The 23,873-nt window shown below is 37.0% G+C and overlaps 2 protein-coding genes across 2 annotated transcripts; both read right to left on the bottom strand.

The window, feature by feature from the left end:
* Positions 1 to 1,640: 1,640 nt before the first annotated feature.
* Positions 1,641 to 7,009, bottom strand: LOC134664188 (trypsin delta-like). Its single transcript, XM_063520776.1, has 4 exons — positions 6,910 to 7,009; positions 5,928 to 6,319; positions 3,386 to 3,519; positions 1,641 to 1,940 (listed from the first exon to the last, which is right to left on the bottom strand). Exons 1-4 carry the CDS (start codon positions 7,007 to 7,009, stop codon positions 1,652 to 1,654), a joined length of 915 nt encoding a protein of 304 aa, XP_063376846.1. The 3' UTR covers positions 1,641 to 1,651.
* Positions 7,010 to 11,025: 4,016 nt separating this feature from the next.
* On the bottom strand, positions 11,026 to 16,319 carry LOC134664025 (uncharacterized). The gene is made up of 2 exons (XM_063520587.1): positions 15,363 to 16,319; positions 11,026 to 11,076 (listed from the first exon to the last, which is right to left on the bottom strand). The coding sequence occupies exons 1-2, from the start codon at positions 16,317 to 16,319 to the stop codon at positions 11,026 to 11,028; spliced, it is 1,008 nt and encodes a 335-aa protein (XP_063376657.1).
* Positions 16,320 to 23,873: the final 7,554 nt, after the last annotated feature.

The raw sequence follows: 23,873 nt of genomic DNA, 5'->3' as shown, positions 1-23,873 counted from the left end.
CTTACACGTATAATGATTAGTAAACTGGAGAATCATCCCATCGACTTTTTAACCTTACCTGGCCCCTGTTTCACCAACGTGACAGGTGCGACGAATTGTAAAATCACTGTTGCTGACGTCACAGGCATCCATGGGCTACGGTTACCGCTTACCATCGGACGGGCCGTATTCCTGTTTGCCACCATCAATGTATTATAAAAAAAAACTTTATGATATCGGAAAAAACAGATATTACTCTTGCTAAGTTTATGACAATTGTCACAAGAAACACTACAATTGTCACGAAATTTTGACATAACTCATTACCTGTCAAGAATTACCTACAATTCTTCTAAATCTTTGACAATTGTCAGAAACTTCGCAGGAGAAATATCTGTTTTTTTCCGATATAATAAAGTTTTTTTAAATAATACAATGATGGTGGCAAACAGGAATACGGCCCGCCCGATGGTAAGTGGTAATCGTAGCCCATGGATGCCTGTGACGTCAGCAACAGTGATTTTACAATTCGTGGCACCTGTCACCGATGTGAAATTGGGGCCTGGACTATAATATAAAGTTGTACTCTACACTTCTTTAAGGATTTTCCTTCCTTCAAGAGAGTTCGTGAGTCTGAGTCGAAATAACATAAAACTATTAAACATAAAATGATAAATCGGCGTACAACTTAAAATAAAATTTCACACTTTACTAGAAATGATTGATTGTAATTAGCGGAGGCAGTTATAAAGTTGACCCAAAATTTTTTTATTAAGCTATGAGCTTCATCACATATGTTCCTTGAGTAATTCTAAGCATTTCAAGCCTGGGAAGCAATAAGAAATGTGCGTCTACTCGGATTTGTAATGGATTCAAACTTTCAACCCCTTTTTAACCCTGTTAGAGGATGAATTTTACAAAACGCTGAAATTACTTTTCCTGTCTTTTAATAATATCCTCAAATACAAAGATTCAAGTCCCACGTTCGAAATTTTTTTTGATATCCATACAAGCTTTCAACCCCCTTTTCACCACCTTAGGGGATGAATTTTCAAAAACGCTGAAATTAGTTTTCTTGTATTTTAATAATATATCGTTTTACGAAGTTTCAAATTCCTAGCTTAAAATAAAACTTGAACCCCATACAAACTTTCATCCCCTTTTTAACCCCCTTAGGGGTTGAATTTCTCAAAATCGCTTCTTATCTCTTGTACACTTTATAAATGTAATCTAGTGTGCAAATTTCAACTTTCTATCTTTTGTAGTTTCGGCACCGCGTAGCAGAAATCTTCAACCAAAATTTTCACCTTTTTACGTCTTTCTTGTAAAATTACTATAAAGTGAAAAAAAAAAACAAATATCAGCAATGAATTCTACGTCTTTGGTTTATACGAAAATGATACCAAACTTGCCCTAGTAGCCACCAGGATCAGAATAGATTTTTTTTAAAGATGATCCCACCCTCCCCGACTAGACGCACGCTTCTTTTTGCCTCCCAGGCTAGAAATGCTTAGAATTACTCAAATATCACATGTGATGAAGCTCATAGCTTAATAAAAAAATTTTGGGTCATGTATGGCAGCGTTACATAACTGATTCCAGTATAATGTAACAGTCAAACACTGTCAAAAATGGTCAATACAACACTTTTAATGATATAATAAGTGTTATATTATTTTCGTACATAATTACAGTTCAATAAGTCTTCCTCCTCCGTTCGCCATATCTTTTTGATTAGCCGATTCTCTATTTCCCAGTCGTTGTCCATTCTTTCAACCAACTTTTTCGCCTTTTTCTTGAAGTCTCGGCAATACAAGTTCCTTGCGTTCTTACGTATCCAGTCGTAATAGTACGAGACGTCGGTGTACACAATAGTTTCGTTTGTATACTGTCTCTTCTTGAAGGATACAATGCCGATCTGGATGAAACCTTTAATCATGAGGGCACTGCCGGAGTCTCCCCTGTGAATAATTTGAATTTCTTTATCTCTGCTATAGCCTAAGGCCCAAGGTCCTACTTATAATATCTCTTCAGTTAGATGAAATTTAAATCCTATTCAATTGGAACAGAGACGCTTTTGCATTGTATCGTTAAATTTTCCAACAACACAACATCAACCCTAATTCCCTACACTATATGTTCAAATTTACATGGCAAATTGTGGGTTTTTAATTTGTATGGCTGGGCCTTAGAATAATGGGTAGATATTGGTCACTTGGCCACTCCTTACAATAAGACTTCTTGTTCTTGTTGTTGTGTTGTGTTCTTGTTTCTTTCTGATTTTTTAGGAAAGGCCAAGTACTATTAGTGCCCAATACTATAGAAGTCACAAGTCACCCTATCTTGCACATTTGGAAGGTGTAAGTTTGTAGTTTGTAACACAGTTATGTAATAGAAATTGTCAATTTAAATAGAAATGATCATTGATGGTCAATTGAAGTCAAATGAGAAGAAGGGAGACCTAGAATTACTTATCTAAGCCAAATAAAATAATATTTTAGTATTAATTTTAATTTCTTTGTAGTTTTAGTTTATTTTAATAAGTTATTTTATATTCAATATGTTACATATATGTCTTTGCTATTATAAATAAATATACCGAAAAAAAATAAAAAATAATGCGCGTCATATGAGGAAATTAAAACTGGCACAAGAAAGAAATGATTGGCGATTACTTCACCGACAAGAGTCTTAAGTTATGATGTTGATGATGATGTAACAATCCTAATTGATCATTTTGCTTCAAATTTGAATATTTCATGGACAACAAAATATTACGATTGCTAATGTGTTCGTAAATAGACACCTGAATCAAAAGGTCAAAATATATGGTTTCATCTTAAGTGGAAAAAAGAATTTGTAACAGACTTCGTGTACTTGATGATTCTCAATTGTGTTATTATGAAGACATTATTTTGCTTCCACATAGAATTTCTAAGTACTTACTTATTATTTCTAACTGTCTGCATGGTTGATTTTGTGGAAACGATTATTCAGAAAGGTGCCATAATTTTTGTGCAAGTGTCATTTTCGACGTCAAACTTCTATGAAATTATGACGTATACATAACACTTACACTGCGTGTTCTATCAGATCCGCTGCAGACTTTCACGCGTATTCGGGAAACGAGATAATCACAAGATCTAGAGACGATATAGAGATCAACTAGATTTACATTAGATATCGACTAGATGTGACTTGGATATCTAAGTCATAACTTGTCGAAATCGTTCAAGAGGACCTCCAGAATCGCGGAAACGTCAAATTTCACATATCTATCTTACAAGTTTAGTATGTATCTTTAAATTATCCATATCGTAACTTGTTGAGGTCTAGTAGAGATCTAATTCATTTCTCGAATCGAGCCGTTAGTTTGGTGCGACTATAAGATATAATTTAAACTTACTTTTCAGGATAGCCACTGAGATCGGTCCCGCAAAAAGTTCCTTTGGGTATAACCCTCACTTTATTGTAGCACTTGCTTCTGCTAAAAACCTGTTGTTTTGCGTGTTTCAACAGTTCACTCTTTGAACCCTTGGACTGAAAACATTATTTCATTATACAATTGGCCTAGTACAGAATTACAGATACAGTTTCGCAAAACAATCATTTTGAACATGTTTGTACCTCAGATGTAATAAAGGCGTTTAAATCAATTAATGTCAAAAAAACGAATGACCTCTGGGGAGTCTCTGTCCATGCTGTCAAATCCTTAGTAGAAATTGTAGCGCCTGACTTGGTAGTTATATTTAACAACAGTGTCGATTGCGGCGAGTTTCCTGATTTAATGAAACATAGTAAAATAACTCCTTTATTTAAATCTGGTAGCAGCTCTGACCCCACTAACTTTAGAGCGATATCTGTGCTACCAACATTCAGCAAGATTTTTGAAAAATTAGTTCTTTCACAATTAGTACGACATTTTAACGGCAATAATTTAATGCATAATAAGCAGTTTGGTTTCACACGGGGTCGCTCAACAACCGATGCTGGTGTTGAGCTAATTAAGCATATTTTCGATGCCTGGGAGGAGTCACGAGATGCTTTAGGTGTCTTCTGTGATTTGTCTAAGGCGTTCGACTGCGTTTCTCATGAAACATTGATCAGGAAACTACACTATTATGGAGTTAGAGGATCGGCACTGAATTTACTTAAGTCCTACTTAAATGATAGAATACAAAGGGTCGATGTGAGTGGATAGCGATCACCGGGGTCATTGGTCTCTATGGGTGTACCACAGGGGTCAATATTGGGGCCTTTCCTGTTCCTTATCTACATAAATGACTTGCCATTCCTTGTAAAGGCCCACCATGACATAGTATTGTTTGCAGACGACACCTCACTTATTTTCAAATTCAAACGACAGCAACAAGCGTACAATGATGTAAACGATGCTATTTCAAAGGTAGTAAATTGGTTCAATGTTAATAATTTATTGTTAAATGAGAAAAATACTAAATGTATTCAGTTTGTCACTAGTAGTAACGTAAGGCATGTGCAAACAAGTGTCATTGTGAAGGATGAGGAATTGGAATTAGTTGATAGTACAGTTTTTCTTGGTAAAACTTTAGATTCTAAACTTCAGTGGGGTCCCCATATTGCTACTCTTTCGAGTAGACTGAGTTCTGCAGCTTTTGCAGTGAGCAAAATCCGTCAGTTAACTGATGTGAAAACAGCTCGATTAGTATATTTTAGTTACTTCCATAGCATTATGGCATATGGTATTTTACTGTGGGGCGGTGCTTCAGAGATAAATACCATTTTTGTTCTGCAGAAGCGGGCTATTCGAGCAATATATAAATTGAACCATAGAGACTCACTTAGAGATAAATTCAAGGAAATTGACATAATGATAGTGCACTGTCAATATATTTATGAGAATATTCTGTATGTACATAAAAATATTGTTAATTTTAGGAAAAATTGTGACATTCATAATATTAATACTAGAAATAAACATAAGCTCGCAGTGCCCTTCACACGGCTCCATAAAATTAAAAAATCATTCATGGGTAATTGTGTAAGATTTTATAATAAACTTCCAAACCATATTACTGAATTATCAATTAATAAATTTAAAAATTATGTAAAGCGTAAACTTATTTCTAAAGCTTATTATACCACACAAGACTACATGAGTGATAAAACAACGTGGGATTAATTGTGACTCGAAATAGATAATTCAATGTATGTACTTCTTTGTTAAGTTTTATTGACATTTGTTATTGACATTTAGATTTTATTCTAGAAAATTTTTAGACTAGTATTTTTTATACAATTTTTTTTTATGTTTGACGATCTTTTTGTGAAATTCTTAGTATCAAATTTGATCTGTATAATAATCCTATATTACTATGGAATAATATTAACTTCAATAAATTGCTCTGATAATTAGCTTAAGATAATATATTATTGTGTAAAACGTTCATAAGTGCTTGTTACTAGGCCTACATGAATAAAGTATTTTTGACTTTGACTTTGACAATAAATGATAGTTAATTAATTCTGTATTACGATGATTATATAAGTAGAAAAGTCTGCAAACTATACCGATACCACAGAGCAAAAAAAAATTAAACAGGAATATGTAATTACTGTCTCAATTGTCCACGAGTTCGACCCTCGGCCGAGGCTCTCATTTTTTCCAATTTATTTCTAAGCTTTATAAAATTTTATTAGCTTTTTTTTATATAAAATAATGATTTAAAGTTGATATTTTTTTCAACGTGTACTATAAAAATAGTTATTAACTTAATAAATAAGTTTTAATTAAATCAATTTAAAAGGAGTCTAGTAAATTTCTTAGGTTTTAATAAAAATATGGTTTATACCTATTTAAAATTTCCTTTAAGATCCCTTTTTTACCCACATTCCCCTACTGTTTAAAAATTATTAGGTGCCCTTAGGTGTTGCGTTGTTTCTATTTAAAATAAAATCTAAAAACTTACATCAATCCAGCCCCACCCAGCTATTTCGGCTTTATCGGATTTCGGTGGTGTCTTCATTATGATAACTCTCTTTACTTTTTTACCAAACTGCAAATCCTTATCCAACCTCATCAGAGCAATATCCTGAGCTTTTGTTTCAGTATCATAGTTCTCATGAACTTTGAAACTAATGACATTTCTTTCGTAACCTTTACTTTTTCGTTCAGATCCGAAGTAAGCTTTTATCTTACATTTTTCATTACACGTTGAAAGACAATGAGCAGCAGTTAAAAGTATGGCTTGGTTGAGTATGGATGCGCCACATGTCGAAGACCTATCTTCATTGTTTATGGTGATGAAAGCAGAATGGGGAAATTTTTTTATACTTGAAAATTCTCCTCCGACTATTTTACCTGCGAAATCAGTTTATATATAAATTTAATACACTTAGGAAGTGCAATGTGATATCATTATTTCAGCCGATTTTTCATTACTAATTTATAGGGATGATGAGGAACGGTGCTACATAGATACAAAATGAGCAATTTGTCGTAATAAACATAAAATAAACACAAAGAAATTATAAAAATAAAACACAAGACTTCAGTTTCCAAATTTTGGTATTTTTAAGTTACAAAAAGAAAAAACGATACCAATACCATTCGATTCTTAATATTTCATTAAAAACACATTGTATAGTAGGTTGCTATATGATCTATTTTTACATAAACGCAATACTTCACTGTAAATTCTGCAATATTCTTCTATACCGTACTTAAAGATGGCTTCTCAAGCCATCATGACGTCACTATCACTTGCTGTTTTATCAGGGGTGTTTCTTGAGTGAACTACGATTCTCAGACTTTGGCCATCATTTCTGACTTTTGTATTGCTTTAATGATATGGGTCTCATACAGACATTTGATCCTCAAAACAATGCTGATCGACTGATACTATTATCAAAACTGATCATCTAACTTATTACAAAATTAAACGGACTTACCCGAAAGTTGAGATTTATTTGTATTTGTATTATGCGATATGTCTCGACATTTTATTACACCTATGAAGCTTAATATGAGTATCGTTATTTTAGCCGACATTTCAACGTTAAATAACTTAACACGAGGCTAAATTAACTCTCATTAAGATAAGGTTGCTATTAAAGCAACATAAATTGGTTTCAATCAGCTTAATGTGTAATCTACAGATTAGCTAAACTACGAAACTAAATGAAGTGTGTACGTTGTAAAGGGATACAATGAACCAATGAGAAATTGCCAGGTAAACATGTAGGTATACATATAATATGTACAAATTGTACAATTCGAATTCGAGTAACATGAAGTTACGGAGACGTTCATAGAATGTTTTAGCACGATTTAATGTTAAAAAGGCGTATACGAGTACAGCAGCGATAATGTATCTGTCAATTTCCTTGATAAAATGAGTGACGTTTGCCGACTCATGAATGTTGCGATTATGACGTTCCTTCCGTCACTCCTTTTATCAAAATAAATTAGCAGATATAGCGGCGGCAACAACGACGCCACAACAGTAACGCAGCTGCGATTGACATCGTACGCCACCTTTATTGTTTCAGAGTTGACGTTTCGTGCGTACGTTGATGTCGTTGCCGCATTGCTATCGCATTATAAACGGCTCGATTCGGAAAATGAATTAGATTTCTACTAGACTTCAACAAGTTACGATACGGATAATTTAAAGATATTTGTAAGATAGATATGTCAAATTTGACGTTTCCGCGATTCCGGAGGTCCTCTTGAACGATTTTGACAAGTTATGACTTAGATAATTATCCAAGTCACATCTAGTCGATATCTAATGTAGATCTAGTTGATCTCTAAATTGTCTCAAGATCTTGTGATTATCTCGAAATCCGAATAGGCCTGAAAGACACTCTTCACTTAGGACGCGGACTGAACGCAAGCGACGCGCGGCGCGGCGAGCGGCAAATCAAGGCCGTTCATAGGTATACACTTGGACGAGCGCAATGTATTATTAAATATTGTTTGACATAAATTGTCTTTATCTTGACATAACTATTAAATAAATTAATACTGTATATTACAATGTCAATGTCAATTTTAATTATCAATAATATCTCCTAGACATTAATAAATTTCTTGCTATACAATTTATAAAATATCCTAACCATTTTTATAAAATCTAATTTATTTAATTATTACATTAAAACTATCTAATACCTAACATAATTTACATTTAGGACTATTGCTGTGCCTTACCAGAGTCCATGTCAAACTTACTATGTAACACCAATTGTAATAACCATGGATGCAATAAATAAATTATGAAATGATGTATGGCCTTGATTTTACGCTCTACCTGCCGCGCGTCGCTTGCACCCAGTCCGCGGCCTCATGGACAGTGACATTTTTTTTTATTATGAATGGGCTTACTCATGGCCACAGACTAGCCGAGGCGTAGATGTGGCCTACGATGGAGCTCGCCCAGAAGGTGCCTGTTCACTCTTGACTTGAAGGTTGCCGGGTTATAAGAACACGGAAATATATGTAGACGCCGGCAAGGAATTCCATTGCTTGGCAGTGCGCATAAGGAAAGAAGAAGCAAAGCGCTTCGTGCGAATTGGTGGAATATCTACCAAGTAAGGATGGAGACCAGCCGTGCGTCTAAAAGTCCGATGGTAGAATGGGGACGGTGGAATAAGCTCGTGTAGCTCTTGGGCACACACAAGACATCTCTCGGGTCAACGCTGCTGCAATAGCCATCCGAATATATCCATTAAATTAATTTCTTAACTTTTAATTTACACCAACCCTATCATACTGTCAAAGCTGATGTCACCCGAGCGTATCCGACGTCGCCCAAAGCGAAGAGGCTTCCCGAAACTTTGTTGACACATTTTGTTGTAGTTTACTCCGTAATTAAACGACGAAAACGGTTGCATTTCCCTAATTTACGCAGCTGCTATTATAAAATTAAACACCCTTCCTAATCCTGCCCAGGGTTCTCAATAAAGAATACTTTGTGCCATGTGGTTACTGACCAGGAATTCCGATATCAGAATAAAAGTGAGTAGGCCGACACTTCGTTATCTGAGCCCGGTTAGCACATGATTAGCGCGACAGTATCTCGCCGTGAGATAGACTACCCGTCCCTTTATTCCCGCAAAAATATTAGGAGGACGCCAAGTAAAATGGGATAAAAGCCATGACCAAGAAGAAGAAGAAGATTTGTTGCATGTATATTATTAGTCTGTAAGGGCCTTTCTTGCCTGAAAATAATGATTTTTGATTGTGATTAGATTTGATTTTTATATGCATTAAAAGACTGTACATATTTTCTGTACTTAGATGAAGGCGTTTGCGACCTCCTAACTCATACATGTACAGCTGACTGTACATGTTAACAGTAGCAGTAGGCACTTACGACCTTCTAACTCAAGCACGTCCACGTCAGACTAATTCAAAAGTTTGTTCATTAGAAATTTCCTCGAGAAATCCTCTTGCCTTCTTTTAATTTCGTTTCTACTTAATTTCGAAGGAAAGTTAGTGTCTCACAATGAGTTTTTGCAAACAGCGCGATAAATAACGTTGGGATCGGATGAGAAATTTGATTTGTGTTTGGAATTACTTTTAAAGCTTAAAAACCTTTTCTCTAATAAAAACAAATGTGGCATTCGCACAAGGTTCACACATTTGCTTGTGCACTAAACACTGAAAAAATAAAGTTATTTTTCGTACCTTCCATTAGCAGAATAGCATTTTTGTTTAATTAAATAACACTAAGAATTTAAGTTTTACTTAATTAAAAATATATTCTGTCAGTGTGGCTACCACCAGTTTTACACTGATATAAACGCTATCGAAAACGTAACTTACTTTCTATGCATCACGCTCGTGCGAGCGAAATGACAACAATCAAATTATATCAGAACGCGAGAGTTTAAAGTGTGGTACCTAAATACTTATTTATTTCTTTAAGTATATAACATAACAATATAGAACCCAAGAAAGCATTTCTCGAACACGTTCCGTCACGTTGAAGCGCTGAACAAGTTTCAATCGCAGGAAGCAAACATTTTCAGCGGCCAATAAAAGTTGCTCGGCCGCCGAGTCGGGCCGAACGGGACCGAAGAATGAATTTAAGCTGCGCGAACTTGGATTTTAGAATACTATTTTGCCGCGAAGGCAAGAGCCGCTGGCAATGGCAGAAATAACACAAACCCACTTATGTACCTACTTATACAGGGTTACTTTTTTACCAGTACAATAAATCAACATACGTAATTGTTGCCAAAAATAAAAAATACCAGCATTCTATTTGGGAACAAAAAAACAAAAATACCAATGCCCGAACTTATCCGCTAAAGTACTAGAAAATGTGGATGCCTTACGCATCAATTAGCAAACGCACGAACTGGCAACTGTTTGTTTACGTCATCGCGCGCGATATCATACCGTTGACACCTTGTAATTAGTGCAACCAGAAGTTACTAAATTGGTGAAGGATAAATTAATTGATGCGAAATAAAAAAAAATTTCTATTTGTGCAATGTGATCTATTATCGATACCAATGATGTGGTAAAATTTATTGTACCGGTAAAAAAGTAACCCTGTATGTATACTTATCTCTAAGAATATTATTTGTACGAGAAACATCGTTTTAGGTTTGTATATCTAAGCTTACAATGTTACGATGTTCAAAGAAAATAAAATTAGGTATTCTTGAGGAAAAAGTAGAAACGTAATTGCAAAAATATAATCCGAGCTTTCCTAAAGAATAAATAGCTTAGTACTTATATGGAAATACAGATATACACGTGTTCATAATAATAACGATCTCATAAATATTCCGTTAGGTGCTTTGCTTAATCCAAAGCTTTTCGTACAAAATAGTACTTTGGAAAGTTACTCAAAGTATCCAATAAACCTTGCTTTTAGCGTTAAAAACGAACCTCATTTCCCGCGGAGCATTCCCTTAATGGCCTGCCGTTTAAAAAAAGAAAACATAAAAACAAAAATGGCCGAAACTCATAAGAGCAATGCACGAAAATGTTTGCGCGTCATCGCGGCAACGTCTAAGGTAAAACTTTTATTTATGCGAAAACTTGTTTCATTTTTCTTTCCCGGGCATTTCAGAGAATAAAGCCTCTGGTACGCCGCTCTAGAACATAAATAACGCCACATTAAAGATGTATGAAGAAGACGAACACTTCTAGATTTATTTACAAGGTTGCAGCATTTAGTTTTGTTTTGAAAACCGCCTAAAGCCGTGTCGCATTAGCATCACTCTCAATTCGGCACATTTGGAATTCGAATATTGTTTTAACCGTTGAATAAAAATATTTGAAATGTTGAAAGCAGTGTCACCAATCAACGTAAATATTCGTTTCAATAAAAAATACAATTTTCTTATTACTTTCACATCTCTATAAATCCAATATTTTCAGAGCGCGTAGTTAATTTACGTTCCAGATTTTAAAATTTAAAGTTTTTTTAGCGTTCGAAAGACTCAACTATTTCAATTAAGAATCTCGTAACGTTCCATTTTCGAACTTTGTTTGAAATTGCAGTCCGTTGGAGAAGTCGAGTTCCGAAGTCATTCCATGGCCAGTAATAAGGTTCCGACACGTCCGATCTTTGACGGCCCTTAACAAAGTAATCGAGCGATCGGGAAAAATACAATGTTGCATTTGATGGTGCAATTTCCTTCGCATTGTGAAAGACAAGCTTTTGTTAGTTCAATTTATGCTATTTTTTGGCAACATTGAAATGCTTAATGGCGTGTGATACTAAACTTATTTGTATTCTCAGTGTTTGCATATAACAAAAAAAATACAGATGAAGAAGAAAAAATGCAATATAATGTACCTAGGTATGAAATATGAACGCATATTTACTGCGTATATGAGCATTATAATTATTCTGGTTGGTTGGTTCTTAAATGAAAAGGCTTAGTCGTGTTTCAGCCGGATTATTTTCATGATTTCATATTATTATGGTTTTAGAATATATTTTATTATATAATATTATTTTAGAACTTTAAAATAAATACTTAACGTCAGTAAGTGTTTTTTAATCTAGGTAATAGTAGCAAAATTATTCATTTGTAACAACGTATTTCAGCTGATATTGTGCTAAAATCTTGAATATTAAAGCCCATTGCAACAGAACCGATAGCGCAAAAGCCAACAAACCAAAATTTGTATAAACGAAAACTTCATAAATTATAAATCCAACCAATGTGAGTGATTTCATTTTGTCACGTTCAAAACATGTTATTAATATCGTAAAAGTGCGCATTGCATGCGGCTGTGACAGCTGGCAACTCGCAAACTTAGATTTATGCCTCAACTTGTTTCATATTTCTTGTTTCAAGTTTCACGCAACGCTAAAAAAAGGCAGACGTGCCTATTGAGGTTATGATATTAGTACATACCTACAAATTATTGATAAATTTATATGCGGAACGATGAGGGATGTGTTCTTAATATAAAAATACGCGATGTACAAAGAATATAAGTAGGTAGGTACATAATTATTTAGAAACACTTTTTTGTGAGCTAGGAGCGCATATTACTTTCTTTGGCTACGGAAAGTGCTACATGCGAGAGTGTTTAAATTTTTTACCGTGTTCTATACTTAACTCTAAAGGCAGGATTCCACTAGTGTGCGGCACTGGTGCGGCAGAAGCATTTTTGTACTGAATATGCTTGTGGCGCACAGTGCCGCACACGGTGGAATCCCGCCTTAAAAGGCGCATTTATAGTTTCGGGAACCGGGACATAATAAAATTGTGGTTTACGATTTATGACGTATTAAAAAAAAAAAACTACTTACTAGATCTCGTTCAAACCAATTTTCAGTGGAAGTTTGTATGGTAATGTAGGTACATCAGATATTTTTTTAGTTTTATCATTCTCTTATTTTAAAAGTTACAGGGGGGGGGGGGCACACATTTTACCACTTTGGAAGTGTCTCTCGCGCAAACTATTCAGTTTAGAAAAAAATGATATTATAAACCTCAATATCATTTTTGAAGACCTATCTATCATAGATACCCCACACGTATGGGTTTGATGAAAAAACATTTTTGAGTTTTTGTTCTGAGTATGAAGACGAAAGCAAATTCAAATATATGAGTAACCCCCAAAATGTATTGTTTTTTTTTACTATTTGTGTGTGAAAATCTTAATGCGGTTCACAGAATAAATCTACTTACCAAGTTTCAACAGTATAGTTCTTATAGTTTCGGAGAAAAGTGGCTGTGACATACGGACGGACAGACAGACAGACATACGTACATGACGAATCTATAAGGGTTCCGTTTTTTGACATTTGGCTACGGAACCCTAAAAAGGCCCGATATTCAAAATTTGTAATAAAGTCAATCCTTCCCGCCTACATTTTATTTGAATTTGCTTTCGTCTTCTGACAAAATTAGCTTGTCAGGTTGATTCAGATTCAGATTCAGATTCATATTTATTTGCAGAAAAAGGGTTAGTTACAGGTCTTAACTTTAGGTTAGTAATGATCCACCTTAATCCGCTATCTCATGACAGCATGCAAATTATTCTTAAAACTATATTCTACAGCATTCATATATGTAGGTATTTACAAAGTACATTAATTAGCTATATACACTTACACACAATACATTTACATTAATTTATGAACAATGTCTAGTTAAAATTATGCCAAATAATAAGAAAACCTAAAATTAAAAATCAATACATATTTCATGTCATCATGTTTTTATAATTCAAAAATTCTTTCATGTTATAAAAACAATGATCTTGGAGCCAAATTCTAAGGGTACAATTGAAATCCTTGCCTTCAAGATTCCTAATTTCTGATGGTAGATTGTTGTTAATGACAATACACATATAATAAGCATTCCGTTTGTAAATTTCAGTCCTACAGCGTGGCTGGTCTAAAAGATCTCTGTAAGGTTCCCTCAAAATACCTGTAAATACCTCAGATCTTTTCTTAAAATAATTTGGAAATTTGTTAATAAATAAACATATTTTGTAAATGTACACCCACCAAAAACATTCTGTAAAAAACTAGCCAAGTCTCGATGGAGCTGCTTGTTTATCTCTAAAAAGTAATGAAATCTAGACAAAGTCGTGCCAAGTCTAAGGTTCCTTACTGCGATTTCTTTATTATTATAGTTAATGTTGTGTGACTTGGCCGTTGAATGGTACACAAGGGTACAAAACCAGGTGCTCCATGACACCATTGCACCAATCTGTCGCCAGAACCGCTACCCATTGACGATGGAAAATTGCCACTTGGAAAACGTTGATTCAATAACCAGTCAATTGTAGGCTTGATAAAGCTGCGTATTTCAATAATACTTATGTATGGATGGGCGAGTATGAAGACGAAAGCAAATTCAAATATATGAGTAACCCCCAAAATGTATTGTTTTTTTTTCTATTTGTGTGTGAAAATCTTAATGCGGTTCACAGAATAAATCTACTTACCAAGTTTCAACAGTATAGTTCTTTTATAGTTTCGGAGAAAAGTGGCTGTGACATACGGACGGACAGACAGACAGACATACGTACATGACGAATCTATAAGGGTTCCGTTTTTTGACATTTGGCTACGGAACCCTAAAAAGGCCCGATATTCAAAATTTGTAATAAAGTCAATCCTTCCCGCCTACATTTTATTTGAATTTGCTTTCGTCTTCTGACAAAATTAGCTTGTCAGGTTGATTCAGATTCAGATTCAGATTCATATTTATTTGCAGAAAAAGGGTTAGTTACAGGTCTTAACTTTAGGTTAGTAATGATCCACCTTAATCCGCTATCTCATAACAGCATGCAAATTATTCTTAAAACTATATTCTACAGCATTCATATATGTAGGTATTTACAAAGTACATTAATTAGCTATATACACTTACAGACAATACATTTACATTAATTTATGAACAATGTCTAGTTAAAATTATGCCAAATAATAAGAAAACCTAAAATTAAAAATCAATACATATTTCATGTCATCATGTTTTTATAATTCAAAAATTCTTTCATGTTATAAAAACAATGATCTTGGAGCCAAATTCTAAGGGTACAATTGAAATCCTTGCCTTCAAGATTCCTAATTTCTGATGGTAGATTGTTGTTAATTTTATTTATTTATTTTTTATTTAGAAATTTAATTCAGGCAACAAGGCCCATATTACAAATACCTTACAGACTAACATACATATGTATTTTATAAACTTAAAACTAAACACTATTTAGACGATAAAACGGCGTGGCTCCGTTGCATCGGCTGCTCTTGTGTCGGATTCGGCAGTTTGCCCCGGAACCTCCGAAACACGACACCTTTCGGCCAGAAGTCGGCGCACTCGATGGTCTCCTGCAGCGGTCGCGGCACGCGCACCACAAAAGAGTTGAAGTGCACGTAGTGGCGCGATCGAAGCTGGAACACCCTCAGCGTGTAGCCGGTCTTCTGGTGTACATATTCCACCACTTCAGCAGCCGTGGCGGTATAATGCAGGCGCGATACGTACAGCGCCTTACTCGGTGTAGCAATCCGCAAGCCAGAATTAGCCGGTTCGGCGGTACCACACTGAGTCTTACGAGGCGCCGTGCGCGCCTTCTTCTTTCTCGATACCAGTGTGAAATCCTCCTCATCCACACTGGCAACAGGGAGCTTCTCCTTGGGAGCCGCTCGATCTTCAGTACCCTTTACAGGTACACTAATCCGGTTCGATGCGACTTTCGGACCGGCGACGACATCCGCGTAAACACGATGACGTGATTTGGAGGAGGCGGGGGGAGGGCGCGCGCGCGGGAGGCTCGCGGGCGGCAACACAGCTGATGCGACACATTTTACAGTGTCAGCAACATGCAAACTGACCGACTCGGCGCTCGTGGCTTGCCGGTCATCGCTCTTGAAATTCGACGCCGCCGACCGAGTAAGGGCACTGTTTCGCAAACTGATGACTTCGTTGCGTAACTCGGTTATAGTGACCTGGGCCGCATCAAACTTCGAAATGACATCTGCTAGACTTGTTTTTAGGGCCACGATTTCCTTCAACAAGCAGCTAACGTCGACATGATCCGGAATATAGGACGGCAGGCTGGAAGCACCCGTCGTCGCAAACTCCGGAATCAGGTCTTCATTCTCCCTTAGAACGTTAATGATGTTCTCGAGGGTCTTCTTCCCGGTTTCATCTCCTCTCCGGTGAGGTACATACGTGCCGGCGATCCCGAGGGACTCGTGCAGCACCTTCTTTGCTGCACAGATATCTTCGACGGAAAAACTCGACGAACAGATCTGGACAGCAGACACCGTGTCCATCACTCCTTCCAGCAGCAGCTTCTGTTGCAGAAAGGCGAGGAGCTCGTTCACGATCGGTGCACCCTGTCCGGAGGCACTCATCGCGTCACTTCGCTAGCTGCGGCCAAGCCGCGCTAATTTCGCAATTAATTAAATTAATTGATCATCAATGCGTCTAAAATGACAATACACATATAATAAGCATTCCGTTTGTAAATTTCAGTCCTACAGCGTGGCTGGTCTAAAAGATCTCTGTAAGGTTCCCTCTAAATACCTGTAAATACCTCAGATCTTTTCTTTAAATAATTTGGAAATTTGTTAATAAATAAACATATTTTGTAAATGTACACCCACCAAAAACATTCTGTAAAAAACTAGCCAAGTCTCGATGGAGCTGCTTGTTTATCTCTAAAAAGTAATGAAATCTAGACAAAGTCGTGCCAAGTCTAAGGTTCCTTACTGCGATTTCTTTATTATTATAGTTAATGTTGTGTGACTTGGCCGTTGAATGGTACACAAGGGTACAAAACCAGGTGCTCCATGACACCATTGCACCAATCTGTCGCCAGAACCGCTACCCATTGACGATGGAAAATTGCCACTTGGAAAACGTTGATTCAATAACCAGTCAATTGTAGGCTTGATAAAGCTGCGTATTTCAATAATACTTATGTATGGATGGGCGAGCCTGAAACAAACACTTCTTTTTGGTGCAATGGCAGATTGGTGCAATGGTGTCATGGAGCACCTGGTTTTGTACCCTTGTGTACCATTCAACGGCCAAGTCACACAACATTAACTATAATAATAAAGAAATCGCAGTAAGGAACCTTAGACTTGGCACGACTTTGTCTAGATTTCATTACTTTTTAGAGATAAACAAGCAGCTCCATCGAGACTTGGCTAGTTTTTTACAGAATGTTTTTGGACGGATTTAAAACCAGAAATGACACAGAAACGTCCAGAGTGGCGTTTTCGGACTAGGAGGGCCGACCCCAAGAGACATGGGAAATAGGCTCAGGAGAAGAAGAAGTTTTTGGTGGGATTTCACTTCTTTTTGTAGAAACGTGGGCATATTGATTTATTTTATTAGATTTTCTTATTTAACACATTTTTTTTCTTTTTAGGAGTAGTTTTTTTATTATTACAAATCTTTCTTTTCTTTTCTTCCGGTTCTGATTCTTGTACAGTAGCAACAGTTTTTCGTATTGCCCATTCATTAAATCTAATAATTGAATAATAATCAGTAATCCGTCACTAATCATCATATAATGACTTGGCAATCGCACATAATGCTTTACTCGTACCGTACTCGTAAATATGTGTAATGCTCAAACTGCAATTAGCGCTAGCGTTATGTTCAATTAGAATTATTTTTAATAGGTGACGATGATCCTTTTGTCATTATGCAGCCGTGCGATGGCCAAGTCATTATACGTATTACAAATTAAAGATATCTTATTGATACGGTTTTAACACCCCCTGGCTTTTCGGGTACTCATACCCATACTATGTATACACATATCATAACTAAAAATATCTTCATTCATACTCACATCGTACATCGTAGTGTACCTTTACTTTACTTTACCTACTATTTGTAGGAACTGCAACAGTAACTTTGTAATATCATATATTTATGTGGGATTACAAACTTCCTAAGCAGTTCTTAGATCTTTAAAACGTGACCGATATTGCAATATTTTTAGGTTTTCCCTTTATGTGGCCATTAAACCCTAACTCTGTACCAAATTTCAGCTCTCTGAGTTTATGGGAAGTACTAGTTCTATTCTGATGATCATGAGTGAGTTTCATAAATGCGAAACTTTGCTTTCGCTTAACTTCGGAACTAAATGACCTACAGACTTGAAATTTTGGATTTTAAGTATGTGATTATAGCTTACTGGATGACCAAAATTTCTGCGTTCTGGTCTTATCCAGAGGTTCTCAAATAGGGGCCTGAAAATGCGGCGAAATGGTTCCAGTAAAGGATGGTACGGCAGTGTTTGCTTCGCGCTCGACTTGGCGGGGGCACTGCCGTGCCCCCCGATACAATGGAAGAATGTTAAGTGCTTTAAAGATAGGCTTACAGCTACATCTTGTCCAGGCATTTGCAATTGCGCGTATACATCGTTTTTGTATCATGAATACTCTATCGACATCCACAGAATTGCCCCATAGGATGAGGCCATAATTGAGGACGGATGAAACATAGCCATGGTAGGCCGTGAGTGCTGCTTCAACGGATACACTCTGCCTTAACCTTCTCAATGTGAAGACAAACCGGTCAAGTCTACTACAAATAGAGCCAATATGATTCTTCCAGTCAAGAAAGGAATCCATATGAATGCCCAGAAATTTTACTTTTTTGGTTTCCATTAGAGCACTTTACAAAGCTCAAGTCCGGTCGTGTATGGAGTATTGCAGCCACCTGTGGGATGGCTCAGCTAATCAGCTAAATACCAACTCGCCGCTTTGGACTTAGTGGAGCGCAGAGCCAGGAGGATGATTGGCGACAAGAAGCTAACGGCTAAGCTTCAGTCTTTGGCCCATCGGCGGAAAGTCGCCAGCCTGTCGGTATTCTACAGGTTGCACTTCGGGGAGTGTGCCCAAGAGCTACACGAGCTTATTCCACCGTCCCCATTCTACCATCGGACTTTTAGACGCACGGCCGGTTTCCATCCTTACTTGGTAGATATTCCACCAATTCGCACGAAGCGCTTTGCTTCTACTTTCCTTATGCGCACTGCCAAGGAATGGAATTCCTTGCCGGCGTCTATATTTCCGTGTTCTTATAACCCGGCAACCTTCAAATCAAGAGTGAACAGGCACCTTCTGGGCGAGCTCGCTCCATCGTAGGCCACGTCTACGCCTCGGCTAATCTGTGGCCATGAGTAAGCCCATTCATAATAATAAAAAAAAAAAAGCAATACTATTCATGGTAATATTTAATTGAGTAGGAGTTGACCTAGATGAGTGAAATTGCATATAATGTGTTTTAGAAAAATTAAGAAGAAGATTATTATTGTCTATCCAATTATTTATGTCAGTTAAGGCCTCACCTATATCAGCTTCATATTTACATATATTGTCATTATCACTCTTAATTATTATTGTTGTATCGTCAGCAAAAAGTATAGATTTGGGCTTCACGGCTTTGGGAAGGTCATTTATGAACAATAGGAAAAGTAATGGCCCCAAATTACTGCCCTGAGGTACTCCCGAGACAACAGTTGCTGAACTATCAGGCCAATTCGAATATACGCTGACATCAGAATGATATTTGAATTATTATTTAGTCATCGTGCGTCTCGCCCGCGCCAATACATGTACGGACAAGTACGAGCGAAATGCACGATAGCTGAATGACATCAGTTAGACGTCATTCTGATATCAGTGTGCGTTCGAATTGGCCAATTGATGAAAGATGAAAGGCCATTTCTGAAATTAGAAACATAACACTGACATTTAATAACACCTACGAGATTCTTGAAATTAACTTTTTGCCGAAATGTGTAGATATAGAACTTTGACTTTTAAATTTATTTAAATAAAGTTGGGGACAAAATTCGTAAAAAAGATATTACGTACTCGTTGGCTCCATCTAGCCGTCTGTCTCATTTGACGGCGTTTTTTTGCAGTTTTTACGGCCAAGGGCGAATTTAAAAAGTAACTTTCGTAGAGTCCAATGATACCGTACCTACGAGTAAATTAAGATGATTGTATCTAGAAATTTGAAGACATTGTCATCATTGTCATCTCTCGCAAGATCCGGTCTGCACATACAGGGGCCAAATTCGACACGTACAACTGTCAGATTTCGCATCCACGTCAAATCAACAGTGATTTTATCGCATTCTGAGTTATGATTCCATCAACGGTGGATAATATCATTTGGTACAACCAAAACTCCACTCTAAACTAAGGGTGGTTCGGTTTGGTTTGCTTGTCACCCTAACTGTGAATTGTTAATGTCAAATTTTGACATTGTACGTATTCGAGAACTTATGATTTTTCCCACATCAACGGGAGATCAGCACGATACGTCAAACGTCGCTTGTCGAATAGGGGTCCAGGGTTTTTAGCAAAATACTCATATGAAATAACGAATAAATTGGTTTTCTAATAGGCCTACAGTTTTCTGTGAAGAAGACATACCTACTTCCCGGTACCTAGGTATATATAACTGTTCGAAATAATTTATTAACATAAACAAATCAGTATAAATTTATCTCATTTCATGCCCCGGAGACATTTCTACGTTAATGTATAATTTGTTTAATCCCATTAAAATTATCTTCTGTAAGTCCCTCGTGGACAATTATAGCGATAATTAAATAATTTTATTAATGAATTGATAATAAATGAGTGTCGGACATGAGTAAATTGGAACAGTGATTGGAAATATTTTTAATTTTATGTAATGATTGCCCAGGAGATCTATTCGGATAGTAATTTCTTGTTCTCTTCGACCAGAAAAATCACACTGGACAGCTGACAGCAATATTATATCCATAACCGTTTGATAACAAGAAACCACTGTCTGAAAAGACCGGGAGGTGTTGAATTTGTTTTGTAACGTAGCACATAGCATCGCATCGTGTAAGTGATTGTGTTTAAGCCCTTATATTAAGTTTCACTTGTCCTTGCAGTTTTTAAATGTGGAACCCGGGTATGCTCTTGACTCAAGCCTTGGACATGTACTACGCCCAGGGTCCATTATATGTACATGACATGGCCATGTACATGGCCAGTCGCCACACACAAGGTGCTCACAAATATCTGAACACGCCTCTATTAGCAAGGTGCTAGAGTGCGTGTTAAGATAGTTTTGCACACTTCGGCCGCTCCGATATATCTGATAGCGGCTGGCCGAGCCAAGTTAACCTTCTTTGCTTTAAGAGTTGCTAAAAAAAATAGAATACCCTAAGTAAGGCGATTTACCGGAAGCATGCAGACCTTGTTAGCACTCACACCGGATGCAAGGGATTGGCTACTCAATTTAGATATTAAATTGTAAATATTTTCTTTCTGTATACTTATAAAAATTGTAAATTAAATGTGTATTCAGGAATAAAGCCATACGACATAATAATAATAATAATCATCATTGTCCACCCAAACATCAATCCATAAACCGGTATACTGTTCACTTTTTCTACAATAGTCCCAATGCCTGCTGCGACCGGTTCACGGGTGTCTATTGTTGCGCCTGTGAACGGGCTCCAGCAGGCGTTCTACATGACATTAAAACTCTCCAAAGGGCCTCTACGTGTTGGATCTATATCCCCACCCAAGCCTATCAAAAGACCGGGATCTATAGGCCCGTGAAGTCCAAAAAGGAGATACAATAATAATAATAATAAGCCCGCAGGGCAGCTTGTGGCGAGCTGTTGGGGAATAACGACCCCACGGACCCGAGTGCTCCCGAGAGTCGGTCAGGGTCTCCGTCTCCGGCGTGTCTTCGTCGGTCGGAGTGGACCCCAAGGGGACCCGCAGGACTCTCAGCTCTGGCTTGCCTTCATTGGCCGTCCAGAGAGGAGTCGTTAGAGCTATATGCTCCAGGGGTGGAAGTGAAAGATGCATAAGACGCGAGTTGGCACAGTGGCTGTTAACAGCCACTGGGTAGAAAGCGGCGCACACCTCTCGACACCCCTGAGCCGCTCACACCGATGTTGCTCCTGGTCGTCTTCGCGACGGCTGTTTCAGGGGCCCATCTAGTCAGCGGCAAGTCACCACCTGCCTCGATAACGTGTTTTAGCATTGTTATGGCAGGTGTCCGGACTTCTCTACAATAGCCCAGTCTCATTGTCCATCCAAACTTCAATCCATAGACCGGTATACTATTCACTTTTTCTGCAATAGTCCCAATGCCTGCTGCGACCGGTTCATGGGTGTTTATTGTTGCGCCTGTGAACGGGTTCCAGCAGGTGTTCTACATGACATTAAAGCTCTCCAAGGGGCCTCTACGTGTTGGATCTATATCCCCACGCAAGCCTATCAAAAGACCGGGATTTGTAGGCCCGTGAATTCCAAAATGGAGAAATAATAATAATAATAGAATACCCTCATTTCAAAATTTTACAGTTTGCGAACTTTGCCTATGGCTGTCATAGGTGCCTCAACTCTGCCGCCTTAAGAAGAAAAACCATAAAAATTGAACCAGAAATTGAGTTATTGACACCCTCGAAATCAGGAAGAAAAATGTGATTTTTCTATCTAGTAGTTATTTCTTTATCTCTAACAGGTCACGATTTAGACAAGCATAACTACACACCATTTTGGTAAAGTTACTGCCTTTTTGAGAAAGAAAAAGCATAAGTATATATTCATAGACAGAAAAGTACTAAATTGATGACATGTGTTTTTTTCCTTTGTCTTGAATTTGAGCCCAACAATTATTTCACAAGAAGAAAAACCATAATATTGGTTTTCTTTAAAATTTCTATGTATAAAACCCATAAGTTGACAGAAGTGCTCATTCTTGTTAGTATAAAATAATGATTAGTCATAACCCTGGGAATCTGAAAAAACATAAGTTGCACGTTTTTTTTTTTCTATTTCGTAAGACTCTTCCTTATGCTTTTTCTGCTTAGTGTCGGTTGCAAAAAAGTGAACTTGTGCTTTATTTATTAAACGTTATGGTCAGTTATGCTTTATCAGGCTAGTAGGTAGTCCCCCTCCGGTCCCCTATAAGGACAGATTTTGGCCGGTTCACTCCTGGTTACTTTCCTTCGGAAGAGGTTGGGCGTACGACGCACGTATTAATTACTCCTGTGCCTACTTCAAAAAATATTAGAAGTGTTAATGTGTATACGTGATTGTAATAAGTGTCAAAAATTATTTGTAAGTATACTTACGAGTATATCCATGTTACGTTTCTCATCTCGTCGCGTATTCCAGATTTTGCCTATATTTTTGAATAACCTTAGGTATATTTGTCGCGGTTATTCTAGTAGGTACCTACGTTAAGGCATGGCGCGCGTATTATAATTTATACCTATGCGTATCTGGAATTAACATTATCTCTTTATTTACTCGTATATTGGTGTTAAGTAACTTGTCTATTGAGAGTAAAACATAATATTATAACCCTAACTACGAATTTAAGGTACAATGGCTTAAAATAACGTGGCTTAAAGTTTCGGTCCTATGTGTGATCACTCCGGCACCACCGAGCTTTATGTATGTTGCAAAATAACACTTACAGTTTTACATTGGCACATGGCTTAATTTTAGTATGGGATACACCGCCCAATGTCATGCTTGTTCATGAAACAGGCATTTCCCTACTATTTATTTTTCATTATGTTTGTTTCATGAGTATCGCTTTGTTGTTATTTTTATGATTGCAAGTTTTGTTATAATGGAATAAAATTAAAAAAATTCTGAGTGTTTGAGCTGTATATCTAACATTCTAATTCTAACCATATTTTATTATAGAATGCAAAGGCTCTTTGTGCTTGCTTCTTGGCTGTGGGTGCGTTTTTTTGTTTTGGTTATCAGATTACTAACGATACGGCAGTAATCCAGGAGCAGAGGGTTGCTTCTTATGGCCAGATGTGACATTCAAGAAAATAATGTCTAGCCACAAACATCAGCAGCATCTCAATAAATTAAGGACTAGTACTTAGTGCAATCTACTTGTAGGTACCT

This window comes from Cydia fagiglandana, chromosome 4 (assembly GCF_963556715.1).
Source record: "Cydia fagiglandana chromosome 4, ilCydFagi1.1, whole genome shotgun sequence".
Classification (NCBI taxonomy): domain Eukaryota; kingdom Metazoa; phylum Arthropoda; class Insecta; order Lepidoptera; family Tortricidae; genus Cydia; species Cydia fagiglandana.
This window is presented reverse-complemented; position numbering and strand designations above follow the sequence as displayed.

Excerpts from the sequence above, each read along its gene's own strand:
- LOC134664188 (XM_063520776.1), bottom strand. The coding sequence starts at position 7,009 with ATGTCGGCTAAAATAACGATACTCATATTAAGCTTCATAGGTGTAATA. Across the intron at positions 3,520-5,927 it reads CTGGGTGGGGCTGGATTGAT|TCCAAGGGTTCAAAGAGTGA; the intron begins GTAAGTTTTTAG and ends TAATGTTTTCAG. Across the intron at positions 1,941-3,385 it reads CTCAGTGGCTATCCTGAAAA|GGGAGACTCCGGCAGTGCCC; the intron begins GTAAGTTTAAAT and ends AATTATTCACAG.
- LOC134664025 (XM_063520587.1), bottom strand. The coding sequence starts at position 16,319 with ATGAGTGCCTCCGGACAGGGTGCACCGATCGTGAACGAGCTCCTCGCC. Across the intron at positions 11,077-15,362 it reads AGACCGGCTACACGCTGAGG|AGCGGCGTACCAGAGGCTTT; the intron begins GTGTTCCAGCTT and ends TTTATGTTCTAG.